At 38.4% G+C, this 14,261-nt stretch overlaps 1 protein-coding gene across 2 annotated transcripts in view; it reads left to right on the top strand.

Annotated features, from left to right (window-relative positions):
* The first annotated feature begins 1,337 nt into the window (after positions 1-1,337).
* The window catches only part of LOC124606133 (ketosamine-3-kinase-like), a 53,127-nt gene continuing 40,203 nt past the window's right edge, over positions 1,338-14,261 (top strand). Inside the window, exons 1-2 of one of the 2 annotated variants that reach the window (XM_047138101.1) lie at positions 1,338-1,562; positions 2,237-2,382. In XM_047138101.1, the coding sequence (XP_046994057.1) occupies positions 1,547-1,562; positions 2,237-2,382 (162 nt within the window). In that variant the 5' untranslated portion in view covers positions 1,338-1,546. The remainder of the gene's footprint in view (positions 1,563-2,236; positions 2,383-14,261) is intronic. The other variant, XM_047138109.1, reaches the window with a different exon arrangement.

Raw genomic sequence — 14,261 nt, 5'->3', positions numbered from 1 at the left:
CTTTCTGATTGTTTGGATAATTAACTGCAGAAGCATTATAGGCAGAAAAGTGGAGGTAATGGACTTGTATCACTATTGGAATAAGCCCTTCATATCTCCCTCAATAACTTTCTCTTCAAGATTTATAGGTTTTCTTTAAGTTCTGTATTTGGTTTACAGTTCAAGATAGTGAAACCATGAAACCACATAAATATTGACCAATGATCCTAGTAAAACTGTTTCAAGCACAATTCTGGGAGCTACTTAATAATAAATAAGCCCACGACAAACACATATTTAAACACACAAGTTGCAGAGTCTGAATGTTTCAGTCCATTTCCTTATGAAACGCTACAAATGTCCTCTCGTCATGTAACTAATAACGTCATAAACAACCGTATTTTCTCCGTAATCAGATCTGACTTTTTAACTGGCCTCGTTTGTGAAAGAACACTCAATGGAAAAATATCCAATTCCTCATGGAGCATTTACAGTTTGCCACGAAAACAAAGCACAATAATCAGATCTGACTTTTTAACTGGCCTCGTTTGTGAAAGAACACTCAATGGAAAAATATCCAATTCCTCATGGAGCATTTGCAGTTTGCCACGAAAACAAAGCACAATAAAGATTAGGGAGAAGCAACAGCAAAAAAATCCACTGCAGTAACATAAGCGAGTATGGCGAAAATAGGTTAACTTCCAATATTAGCAGACACTGACACCACCGAAACATACTCCGCGAGGAACCTTGACGTTATGTGATGTATCGGTCCCTTGGCTGTGTGAATGATGCCATTTGAAATGCATTGTATAATCTTTTTACTCGACGTGATTTGAGTGTGACTTGACGGTCAGAGCGAACGGTTCCATACCGTTAGAGTTCCGAGACGGTACGTTTCTAGAAGAGTCAACCCAATATATTACTTCCTCCTACCTACATCTCGCGAAACCACCATGAAGATAAAATTACGGATATTCGAGTCTACAGGCAACCACCAGTGACTGTGATGGTGAAGTTACAGTGATAGACGAAGTCCCCTCCGCCATACTCCACTAGATGGCTTGCGGAGTATAGATGTAGATGCAGAATTTTAAGATCAAGATACCATACTTAACTATTTTGAATGCGGAAGCAAACGTAATTAATAGTAATGAAAGAAAATTAGACGACTATAAAGAGAAACTTTTAAAACATTGCAGGCATAGCGGAAACAGATTCTAATATTTGAAAAGCTACATGAAATCTATATTTGTATGTTTTGTGAGCATATTTATTTATTATTTAAGCTCGATTTCCACTTTCCGAAATAAAATCTGTCGTGAAGAGGCCAAAGATCCAAAGACGAAAGAGGATTAGGCTTTATCTTTGGTGAATAATGTTTCTCGCATTTGTTGGAATGTGGGATGTGGATTCAAACTCTGGAAAACAACCGTGACAGTCTCACGAATCCAATCCTAATACGTTTTTGTAACGTATTTTAAGACCACACAAATATGACCGAGGTTAATTTGTAGTGAGCGAAGCATTTGTCGACTTTCCTTGTATATAATTGGTTGGTGTCAAGATGCCGCTTCTGAAAGGTGATTTATCGAGACATCTTCAACGAAACAAATAAAAATTTATTTGTTGCATTTACGGGTAGCCATTTAGTAACAACAACTGCGTTTGAAAGACAAATTTGGATAATGATGAGTTAGGAAAATGACATTTCTCAGTTATTGACTTGTTCTTATAATCAGGCACGTAATTTTTGTTGCTAGGACATTATTTTGTACAAAGCATGTGCATAACTATTTAATAAACACTGTGGCGCGCCCACAGAATTTAATTGTTCGTTGGAGGGAGGACGCCGTTAATTGTTGCGTTCTTCGCACACATTGTGAATGCAGAATGAGTGCTAACGGTACAGTGTTGATTCTGTTAAACCTAAATCGCTTCATCTGTTGGAAAGATAGAGTGAAATGCCTGAGCCAACTTGGGTTTTTAGTACACTTGATGGTAAATTGTGAATTCTTTTTCTGCATCGTATTGGTGTCGGCATCGTATACGTAGCACCAGCTGTCAAATTTAGTTTACATAGGACAAGTCTAGTCCCTACAGTATATGGCACTCAAATTCGGATGTAAATGTATGAAATAACTAGCGTAATGCCCCATAGCATATTATAGTGATCAAGAATGTATTAGATCATGACTGATTTGTATGTTGGTGATTTAAATAAAAAACTGATTTATCAGTATATTATTTTTTATAGGTGATATGGAGGCCATTATTAAAGATGCCCTTAACACAATAACTTTCAAGGCTGCTGGAAAGGGCGGTGGTGGCTGTATAAACGAAGGCGAAGCATATTTTACAGATACTGGAACTGTTTTTGTTAAACAAAATAGGAAGTCTCAGGTCAGGTGCAGACTTTTTCTTAAAGAGTATTCTTTACAGTGCATTTTATGGTATCTGGTGAAGGCTATGTAATCACATTACAGTACATTTTCTAATGTATGTGATTGAGGCATTAGGCTACAGGAAGCACAAGGATCAAATACTATCCTTCTCTTTCTGCTTATGTAATCCCCTCTTAGCTGCTTTTTCTAATGACATGCTATTTGCACCTAAAGAGCACATATTAAGTCTCTCAAGTAACCATTTCTCTCTTATCTGGATTGACATAGATCAGTGGTTGATTAACTTTTAGTTTAGGTTTTTGCAGTATGTAACAAAACATTCAGTGAACAGCACTGACAAATATTGTTCTTGAAGAAACAAGTTTGCTAAGTTCTCAAATAATTCTTTCTATTACTATTAATGGTTTCGACAGATTTATGCTCTCATCACGACAGTACATAATCTTGAATGAAAATCATATCAAAATCAGTTGTGGATGAGAATAATTTGACACAATGTCAACAGTATATAAGCTATTGGAAACACCATGTGACATCTGAAAAGGTAAGTGTAAGGGGTATCAAATATAGGAACTGTCTATGAATGTGAAATGTGACGCACATTATAGCAGTGTACAAACTCTTTTAAGTGTAGATGATGAGAATTTGGAGTGGAAAGTGAGGGAGAATAAATTTGAAATAGGATTTTTTCCTGTAGATCTGAGCTGATTCTGTGCCATATTAACTAGAATGGAATTAATGGCTGTGCCAATTAAAGAAAATAGAACTGAGTGGTTTCAGAGGCAGTGTTTCTTCTGATAAGCAAGAGAACTGACTGTAGGACATACTTCATAAAATATAAACATGATCTGTGACCATGTTATGAAGGCTGAGTATTGACAGAACTGAATCAGTGTCATGGAATCTGGATTTTATTTTGTGCCAGGTAGCAATTATGGCCAATAGAAATTGTGACAAACTAAGGAGCTAGGGAGTAGTTTGAGATGACCGAATCATTTATGTGTCAGTGCTGGTTGAATTATTGCCAAGCCACTCACAAGTAGCCTACAAGTTTATGTACTGTTTGGGTGTCATATTCTGATCAGCGTGTAACATTGATTCATATTATTGTAATTCTTGAAAGATGCTTTTTGGAAGTAAACATTGAAGAATATGGGTATCTTTCATGCGTGTCAAAGAGGAAGTTTCTTGCTTGACTAATTACTCCCAAGAATTTGCAAAGACAACAGTAGTGTCTGTTCATTCAGACTAATCAATTTCCTTATTTTAGTTATTTAATAGCTTAAATGTTAACTGACGGGCAGACCTCAGAGAAAATGTGTGTCAGATGCATTTGACTCAAGGTCTAAAAAAAAAAAAAAAAAAAACCCTTGCAGTTGACAGAACACGCTTAGTTTACTTCATAAAACTGGAAAAATATCTCATAAATGTAATACAAGAGCTATTAATAGCCTCTTCTCTGCACGCTGTCAGAAAATGACATGCAAAATGTTCCGTGTCATGGAACTAACAGATACATTTGATGCCCTGAGAGCCATAAGGGCATAAAGCACACTGTCCTCTATTTTAAGACTGTAGCATGTGGGTAAATCCATATGATGTGGTCCAGTGTTGGTTGCTTGACCATTTTTAAATATTTTAATTTTTTTATGTGTGATTGCCCTATATTCTTGGGACTCGTGTTTGATGCCCGGCTCACATGGGTTCCTCATGTTACTCAGCTGAAGCAAAAATGCTGGCGGCACCTCAATGCCCTCTGCTGCCTTAGCCACACGTCTTGGGGTGCAGATCGCTGCACGCTGCTGCGATTGTACAGAGCCCTTGTGCAGTCCCGGCTTGATTATGGGTGCCTGGCCTATGGGTCTGCATCACCCTCAGTGTTGAAGTTGTTAGACCCCATACACCACTGTGGGGTTCGGCTTGCAACTGGCGCTTTTCGTACCAGCCCCGTAGATAGTCTACTGGTGGAGGCCGGGGTTCCCCCGCTGCGGATTCGCCGCCATCGACTGCTCGCCGACTATGCTGTCCACGTGCATTGCTCGCCAGACCATCCCAATCGTCGCCTGCTTTTCCCTGCCATGGTCCTCCATCTGCCCGAACGGCGACCTAGGTCTGGGCTTTCCGTAGCTGTCCGTGTCCAGTCCCTGCTGTCAGAACTGGGGTCATTCCCTCTTCTGCCTCCCTTCCGGGTCTGTACACCTACGCCTCCCTGGTGTTTGTCCCGGCCGTCCGTCCGTCTGGATTTGGCACAGGGACCTAAGGACTCGGTTCCGCCTGTGGCCCTCCGTCGCCGTTTTCTTGCGCTCCTCGAATCATTTCCGGGCTGTGAGCCTGTCTACACTGATGGTTCCCTGGTTGATGGTCGCACTGCCTACGCTTTTGCTCACGCTGCCCATGTTGAGCAACGCTCCTTGCCGGCTGGCTGCAGTATTTTTACTGCAGAGCTGGTGGCCATCTTGCGCGCTCTTGAGCATATGCGTTTCTGCTCAGGTAGGTCCATCGTCATCTGCAGTGACTTCCTGAGCAGCCTTCAGGCCATCGACCGCTGCTATCCCTCTTCTCCTCTGGTGTCCTCTATTCAGGAGTTTGTTTCCGCCATTGCCCGTTCTGGACGTTTGGTGGTCTTGGTTTGGACGCCAGGTCATGTTGGCATCCCGGGGAACGAACGTGTTGACAGGCTGGCCAAAGGGGCGCTCGACGCCCCAGCTTTGGAGATCGGCCTCACGGCTCCCGATCAGCAGCTGGTGTTGCGCCGTAAGGTGCTTGGGATGTGGTCTGCTGAGTGGCGAGGCTTGACAATACCTAATAAACTGCGGGCTGTCAAGGAGACTCGCAGGGATTCTGTTATCCTGTGTCGGCTCCGCATCGGCCATACATACCTGACGCACGGCCATCTTTTGCGTCAGGAGGATCCCCCCCTGTGTCGGTGTGGGTCCCGGCTGACGGTTGCCCACATTTTATTGGAGTGTCCCCGACTGCGCACCCTTCGGCAGTCTTTTAATTTCCCGGGCACCTTGCCTTTCATTTTATGCGACGATGCCTCCATGGCTGACAATGTTTTACATTTTATCCGTGCTAGTCCTTTTTATGGATCCATTTAGGGGGGTCCTGCACTTTTCCGTTTCTGTCTTTTGTCCTCGCGTCTCTCCATATTTGTTGCTGTTTTGGTGTCTCATCGGATGGTTGACTCTTTCCCTTTTTTGTTGTCATGGTCAGTCAACCAGTCTCCGGCCATCTTCTTTTCTTCTATTTCTTTCTGTCTGGTGTTCATCTGTACTCTTCTTTTCTGTAGTGTTCGTTGCCTAATTTGTGTTCTTTAGCACCTGGGGGGGGGGGGGCAGTCTCCTTCCCCTTGGGGTTTTATCTGCTCTGCGACTTTGTCTCGCTTGTTTTTGGAATGGGGGACTGATGACCTTAGCTGTTTAGTCCCCCTTAAACATCCCAACAACCACCACCTATATTTGAGAAGTTCTGAACAGTTTTTTAAAATAATTTATCTTGGACCTTTACTGGATGGCGACCATTTTTATTTGTAGGCATGCGACGATTTTTCAGTCTGGAGACATTAGCGAAAATTTGAATAACTCTGCACTGGGTTAAGTTACAACATTGCGATTGACATGATTGTTTTTAGAAAAGTGTCCTCCACAACATTGTCTGTTACACTAAATACCCTAAATTCAAAAATAACCAGTCAAAATGACTTCCAAAGTTTGGTATCAAAATTTTCAAAAATAAACTTTTTAGGCCCAAAAAGTCTTGTTTTTTCTCCCTGTAGTTAGATGTCATACACTACTAGCCTCATATAGAGCAAGAACACTTACAAATGTTTCCTTAATTTTTTATGAATTTTTGAAATTTCAAAATTTTCATTTTTTTCTAAAGTTTGGGGCTAGTTATGTCAGGTGGGACTGAATATAAAAATATGATTTTTGCACAGTTTGTACACCTATATGATAGCAACATAGGCCTACTGTAAAAATTTCAACATTGATATCTGACTGTGAACAAAGATATGAATTTTTGAAAATGAGGAAATAATTCACATTACTCTACAACTGATGTTATGGCTGTTGTGTATTTAAATGGTTTATTGTATCACTGTAAAAAAGTTAATAGTGATATATATTTAGTTAACGCTATCACCCAATACTCTTTTAGTTTATTTATTTTTAATAATGCAATATTAAACAATAGCAGCTTTCGCTTTTGTTCTATGGTAATAAAAATGCCCATTTGCGTTTAGGTTTATTGTCAACAAAGAAGTACATTATTGCTGGGTGTGGCATTGTTGTAGTCAGTCTGTTTTCAAACCTCTGTTAGAGTGGATGTACATTCTTTGAGAGTGTAGAATGTGTTACGTACTTTGTTCTGTGTGCAATTTGTAAGTAATTTTCAGAGATGAACTGGAATGCATGGATGAACAGTGCTCTGTTGAATAGATAGCAAGTGAATTGTGTCACAAAACAGTTTACGGTTCAGTTTTAAAAAACTTGATAAATGTCAATGACTTTGATGAAGTTAGACAAACTTTGTTTAAATTTCGAGTAAGTTCTTCTGTAACATCAGTGTGTGAGTCTCACGAGAAGAACTAATTTCTGAAGTACAACCATATTTTTGGAAGAAAGTGCTGTGATCCACATAAAAAGCCTATTACTAGAGGTTTGAGGAAAATAAAACTTGAACATTTGCCCTTGTTATGTGAGAGTGAAACGGCTTCCCAAGTGAAATGTAATGTGATTCCTGGAAATTCACTGTGCCCAAATTGTTACTCAAAAATATTTGTTGTGAATTCAGAACCAGAATCATATAACCTTGTTAATGACATTTATATTCCTAATGAGGAAGCTGTAAGCGTATTGTATTTGCTTGTTCTAAGTTAGATGTATCTCCTGCTTCGAAAATAATAAAATTAAGTAGCAGAAAAAGAAGAGCAGGTATTGAAAATAAGGTACAACAAATTTGAGACAAAACTAGAAAAGACGTGGAATCATGCATTAATAATACAGATACCAACATTATTTCTAAAGAAGAAGAAAACCTACCACCAGCATCAGCTGACACTGAATATTTGGTTTAATAGATAAATTAAAAATTAAATGTTCAGTGATATCTAAAGATGAAAAAGTTGAAATTTTAAGTTTGTTCTCTGACTCAGTCAAGAGAAAAAATAGTTCATGAATTCAAGGTTTCTCATTGTTTGGTTAAACTAACCCGAAAATTAGTGAAAGAGCAAGGCATTCTTCCAGTTTTAGGAAAGAAGAAAGGAGTAGTTATAAGTGGGGAAACAATTAAAAAGCTTCAGCAGTTTTTTGAAGATGATGAAAACAGTAGAATGTGCCCAGGTTGCAAAGATAGCAAAAGAGTTGTTATAAATGGAGTTAAAGTAACAAAGCAGAAAGGACTAGTGCCGCCAAATTTAAATGAACTTCATGTAGCTTTCAAAAATTCTCATCCTGAATGGGGAATACAGAAGTGTCCGATTCCACCCGTCTGCTTTGACCCATGACATCACCAGTATGGCAGAAATGACCATTCTCAACGTCTCCACTATAATACCTATAACATCATTACATAAACGACAACAAACGTGGAAATACGTATAAAACCAACACACATCTCTCTCGAAAAATTTAATCAAACTAACGGGACCAGCGCGGGAAATGGGGGGGGGGGGGGGGTTGGGGGGGGACAAACTAAATACAAACACATACAGATACACACCACAATCCCACACCACACAAAACGATGACATAAAAATACCACAAAATTACCAAGTTCCGCTACACTTACAGTATCGACCTACATAGCTCAACTGCAATTGTCGATACCACAAAATAAAAACCAACTACTCCAAAAATTATAATCACACCGTAACTATTGATACCACAAAACCAACACCTAAAACAACAAAAATTGGAATCGGACACTTCCCTTGACCTATATAGGTCAACAGCAGCTCACAATACCAAAACGCACATAGCTATGACGACACATTGGAATGGGACACTTCCCTTGACCTATATAGGTCAACAGCAGCTCATGATACCAAAACACACATAGCTACGACAACAAATAGGAATTGGTCACTTCCCATGACGTATGCAGCTCAGATACAACTGATGATACCAAAAAAATTGAAATCGAGTACTTTTCCCTAAGAGACATCAATCAACCGCAAGTGCCGATACCAAAACATCAACCACCAACACATGCAGTAAATAACACCGACCCAACAACACATAAAAACCCCACCGAACATCATAACACGCAAACAATAGACCCAAAAAAAAGTCCATGTACCATAAAAAAGTTCCGGCGCTACATGCTAACCCCCAACGCATATTCTGCTTGCATACGCCGCATTCTGCTATCTCCGTCACAAGCCAAAAAGTTGCAGAAACTTAATGATGGACAACGTGTCGTTCCCCATTTCAGCCCACAGGTGAGTGCTATTAAACTTATAAGTCATATCCATACCTAACAAAATAAGCCACAAATTGAATTAAACGACTTACCACATGACAAACAGCCAACCAATAACATCAGACGACACTGCAATAACATAAACACAATGGAAACTTAATTGTTAACTCACTGTCCGTTTTTCTATAACAGTCACGACTGTTAAATGCACGCTTCAAGCACTGACACCAAAATGAATCCAATACACCACCAGAGGACACCACCAATCACAAGACGACATCTACAAACACAACACACTCGTAAACTAAATGCCGCGCCATCATGACATCACACACACAACACCCTTACATCACGGGTCAAAGCCAACGGGTGGGATCGGATGCCCTCCATTGACCCCCCGAATGCAAAATTGGAAGCTCAAAATTTTGTGACCGCCGCCCTAAGTGGTGTAATTTGGCTGGATCCTGAGGGTCACACTCCATATGTATTTGTTTATATCATCAAAATGTCAAACTGATGATTGCGGATGCAATACTCAGGGATCTTAACTACAAAGAGTTACTAGGTTTAATGGTCTGTGACACTAACAGTTGTGACTGCATGATGAGTTCGTGTAATAAATGCCGCCCTGGTAAGGAAGCCATTATTGAATTGTTTCACGAATATGAGGAGGAAATGCCAGACAGTATTACCTTAAAACAGTGGGTCACAACTGACAGGGCAGTGGTTAAATCTCAGGAAAAGTACTTGGAATCTTTAATTGATAATTTACAAAAACCCAAAAGTCACCACTATGTTTCTAAAATTCAAAGTAAGTTTTTGAAGGACAAAAAAGCACAACTTCATGAAACTGAATGCATAGTGCTAGCTGATTTTGCAGAAGATTTTACATTTGTGATTCAGGATGCAATACAAGGGTACCACTGGGTCAATGACCAGACAACAGTGCTTCCATTTATTCTCTACTTTAAAAATGAGAAAGATGAAGTTTGCACATCTTCAATTTGCATTCTAAGCGACTACTTGGATCACAACACTTTGGCTGTATATGTGTTTCAAAAGTATGTAGTAAATTACATAACAGAAATTTTTCCCAATGTCGAGAAGCTTATATACTTTTCAGATGGAAGTGGTAGTCAGTATAAGAACAAAAAGATTTTTTTTCAAATCTGTGCAACCAAAAAGTAGACTTTGGGTTGGAGGTGAATGGCACTTTTTTTTGCTTCTTGCCCTGGTAAAAATGCATGTGATGGAGTAGGAGGTAGGACATGTATGTCTTTTGCAAGGATAATATTAAAGGCATTACCTATTTTCTAATCATGAAAGAAGAAGTGGTTCTGCATATGAAAACACCACTTCAAACCAGATTTGAAAACTGTGTAGCAATAAAAGGAACAAGGCATTTCCACAAATTCCTGGGCATTGCAGAAAACTTAGTTCGATGCTATGTAACATCAGAAACCGAAATTTATGAGGATCATTGTGTCAGTAAAATAACATCTCTGTCTTTAACATTGAATGACATAGTGGCATGTGTGTATGATGGACAGTGGTGGCTTGCAGAGGTTGAAAGAATAAGTTTGGAAAACAACAATGTTTTTGTGCATTTTTATCACCCTGCTGGCCCAAGAACATCATTCAAGAAATCTACTAGTGACAAAGTTTGGATACCAATGAAAGATGTTTTAAGGAAACTTTCAGTGCTTGAACTTACCACAGCAACTAGGAGGTCTTATTTTATGTCACAGAAGCTGTCTGAAGAAATAAGTGTTCTTAACAATCACCACCAGGTTTAGGAACAGTCACATCTCAAAGAATGTTAATTGAAAATATTTATTTTAAGTATGTAAAAATAATATAAACGTTAATTTCAGCAATGTTTCCACTTTTTGTATATAATTCAGTACCTTACTTCAATAATAATTGATTATATCTCATCAATATCACACAAGAATAGGCAACAGCCAAAAGATCAGTTGTAGAGTAATGTGAATTATTTCCTCATTTTCAAAAATTCATATCTTTGTTCACAGTCAGATATCAATGTTGAAATTTTTACAGTATGTTGCTATCATATAGGTGTACAAACTGTGCAAAAATCATATTTTTATATTGAGTTCCACCTGAGATAACTAACCCCAAACTTAAGAAAATAATGAAAATTTCGAAATTTCAAAAATTCATAAAAACTTAAGGAAACATTTGTAAGTGTTCTTACTCTATATGAGGCTAGTAGTGTATGATATCTAACTATAGGAAAAAAATAGTCTCTCATAAATCACTTCACTTAAATGCTGATTTTTGAAAATTTGGATACCAAACTTTGGAGGTCATTTTGACTGGTTATTTTTTATTTTAGGGTATTTTGTGTAACCCAGTGCAGAGATATTCATATTTTTGCTAACGTCTTTAAACTGAAACATTGTTGCACTCTTACAAGCAAAATGGCTGCCATTCAGTAAAGGTGAAAGATAAAATTATTTTAAAAACTGTTTTGAACTTCTCAATCATAGGGTAATCATATATCATATGTTACTCTTAAAAGTGAATCAATCAGCTTTATCAGTGCTGTATCTGTACCTGTTTATATGAACATTTACAAAAAACTGTCTCCCTGCGATGCACTTATCTAAGGATCCAAAGCATATATTGTCATTTGTCTAGGAACTCTCACACTGGCTACACTGATGTTCATTTTCTCATAAAAGCTGGAAGTCATTAAGGAATGTCTCACCATAATCTCATGTTACATGATTTCAACATTCCGGTGTGTGAAATGGGCACTGAGGATTCGGTGTTACTGACCTCACTATTAAACCAAAAATTGATGTTGTGATAACAATGTACATTTCAGTGATGGTGATGATGTTTTCAACAGATTGTTGGGAACCATTGTTTAAAAAAACAAATTTTTCGATGTAGTTGTGGGAGGTCACCATTTTCGTCAAGTCGTGAGGGAGACCGCAATTTGTCATTTCCTCACAGTTTGCAGTTTCCAAATTTGTCTGTGGAAGACAAATATCAACCTTGAAACACAAAGACTTGACAAAACTACAAGGTTTCAAGCCTGAAGTGAAAAGGCAGTTTTATCTGAACCTCCAGCCAGAAAATGTGCTTAATGAAAATGATGCTAATGAGGACCATGAAATGATGGGATATGTCATAATTGTGTGTGCATTTAGTACATGTTCTTTATGTTCTGATTCTAATTTCATATTAATTGCAAACTACCCAACAGTCTAAAAGACACTACTGCCACTAGCCTATACATGAAAATTTTGTGGATTAACATTAAAATATTCCTAAATGTTAAGTAAAATTTCACAACAAATTGGGTGCATTATTTTTTATAGAACATATAGGATGTTGAGACTTGGTTAATTAAAAAAAAAAAAAAAATAATAAGAAAGTCAGACCTATGAGACTTGTAGTTTGCATACAAATTTGATTTTCACAAATATGTATTTTTCTCAAAACTTACATGAGGGTAAGTCAGTTATTATCCGCAAAGTAGTTATAAAATTTTATTGCAGTCAAATAGGAAACTTACAAGAACATCATTTTTCAACATAGTCTCCTTGTGTTTCAACGCACTTGGTCCATGGTTATACAAAGCTTCCTGATGCCCTCGTAAAAGAAGGTTCTCGGTTGAGCTGCAAGTCAGGAATGCACCGCTTCTTTCGCTGCTTCGTCCGAGGCAAATCAACAGCCCCTTAATTCCTGTTTAAGTGGACCAAACAAGTGATAGTCAGAAAGGGCAAGATTGGGACTATATGGAGGATGATCCAGTACTTCAAATTTGAGTTTCTGCAGCGTTTTAGCAGTGTAGGCAGCAGTATGTGGACGGGCATTGTCATGCAACAACACAACACCTTTTGACAGCAATCCTTGGTGTTTGCTTCGAATTGCAAACTTTAACCTAACAGTAAGCATCTCATTGTAACATACACTGTTTATTGTTGCGTCCCTTTCCCCATAATGTTCCAGTGCTGGACCTTATGCGAATTGTTGGATCTTGAACTTTTTCTTGCATGTTACTCTGCCATTTACTCTCTGGCTCGTAATGATGGGTCCATGTTTTGTTACCAGTAATGATCCTGTTACCATAGTGATCCAAATGTTTTTTTGCAGATGTCCAAGTGCATTTGTTTATGCAACTGTGTGAGTTGTTTTGGGACCCATCTTGCACAAACTTTATGAAGCCCAAGTCTGTCGTGGATGATTTCCTAGGCAGAACCATGACTAATTTGCAGACGATGTGCCACTTCGTCAATAGTTAACTATCTGTCTAAGAGAATCATTTCACGTGAATGCTCAATGGTTTCTTCATTTGTGGCAGTGAACGGTCGTCCAGTTCCTTCATCGTGTGTAACACTTGTACACTGTGCGACCATTTCGGAATTTTTCAGTCCATTCGTAGACACTCTGTTGCGGCAAAACACTGTTCCCGTACTGTACCAAAAGTCTTCGATGAATTTCAGCCCCTGATACACCTTCCGACCACAAAAAAACGGATCCTGAACATTGCTCTTCTTTGGTGCAAATAGACAACAGAGCAGCCATGATTAACAGCATGGTAGTGATAGTGGAACTAACCTAGCAGCTTGAAAATTGCAAAGATATAACAACAAATAAACAAAGCATGCGTCATCAATGTAAAATGACAGTACTGCCAAAATAAACAAAAATATAACTAAATTGCGGATAATAATTGACTTACCCTCGTAATCACACTGTAACCAACGTATGATCACCCAGTGATGTCACATGAAGAATGGAAATAAACTATGTATCAGAATCATAATTACTGGCAAGTCAGAGTATTTTGTGACAAGCATCAGAAAGAGGGCTCGGAGGCATGTATCAGTCATTACAGAAGCATTTCGTTACTGCTCAATGAAGCTTGCTTGCCACTTAACAGGTTATGGTACATCTGAGTAGAATTAAAGAAAGACAGTGTTTAGTATCTGTGTTCAATTACCTTATTGTGCAGAGAGCGAACTGTTTCATTTAGTTGACAGAATGTAATCTTGAATGAAAATCATATCCAAAGCAGTAGTGGATGAGAATCATTCTAAAATATTTGAAAGTTACTGTACTATGATCCTTTGCTGCATTTGCTAGGAAATCACACATTGAGCAATATATAAAGAATGCATAAACCAATGAAATGGCCAACACTATCTTTCTTCATTTGCTAATCTGTTGCTGTCAGTTATGACCCAAAGCAGAATGATTTCTGGGTCATGATTTAAAACTGGGTTTGAGATTAAATCGTATATGACAATATTTGATGGTTTCATTCCTCTGTTTGGTGATTTAAAAATTCTCTTTCAGATTCAAAGAATGTCACTACTGAAGAAATTGCATTTTGTTTTGGTGAATAAATGAGAGGGGTGTTTGTTCATTTGTCAACACATTCAGTGTACTTTTAAAACTGGAACAGCTGCC

The sequence above is a fragment of the Schistocerca americana genome, chromosome 1 (genome assembly GCF_021461395.2).
Source record: "Schistocerca americana isolate TAMUIC-IGC-003095 chromosome 1, iqSchAmer2.1, whole genome shotgun sequence".
Taxonomy (NCBI): Eukaryota; Metazoa; Arthropoda; class Insecta; order Orthoptera; family Acrididae; genus Schistocerca; species Schistocerca americana.
The sequence above is the reverse complement of the archived record's forward strand: the minus strand, read 5'-3'. Positions and strand labels throughout refer to the sequence as shown.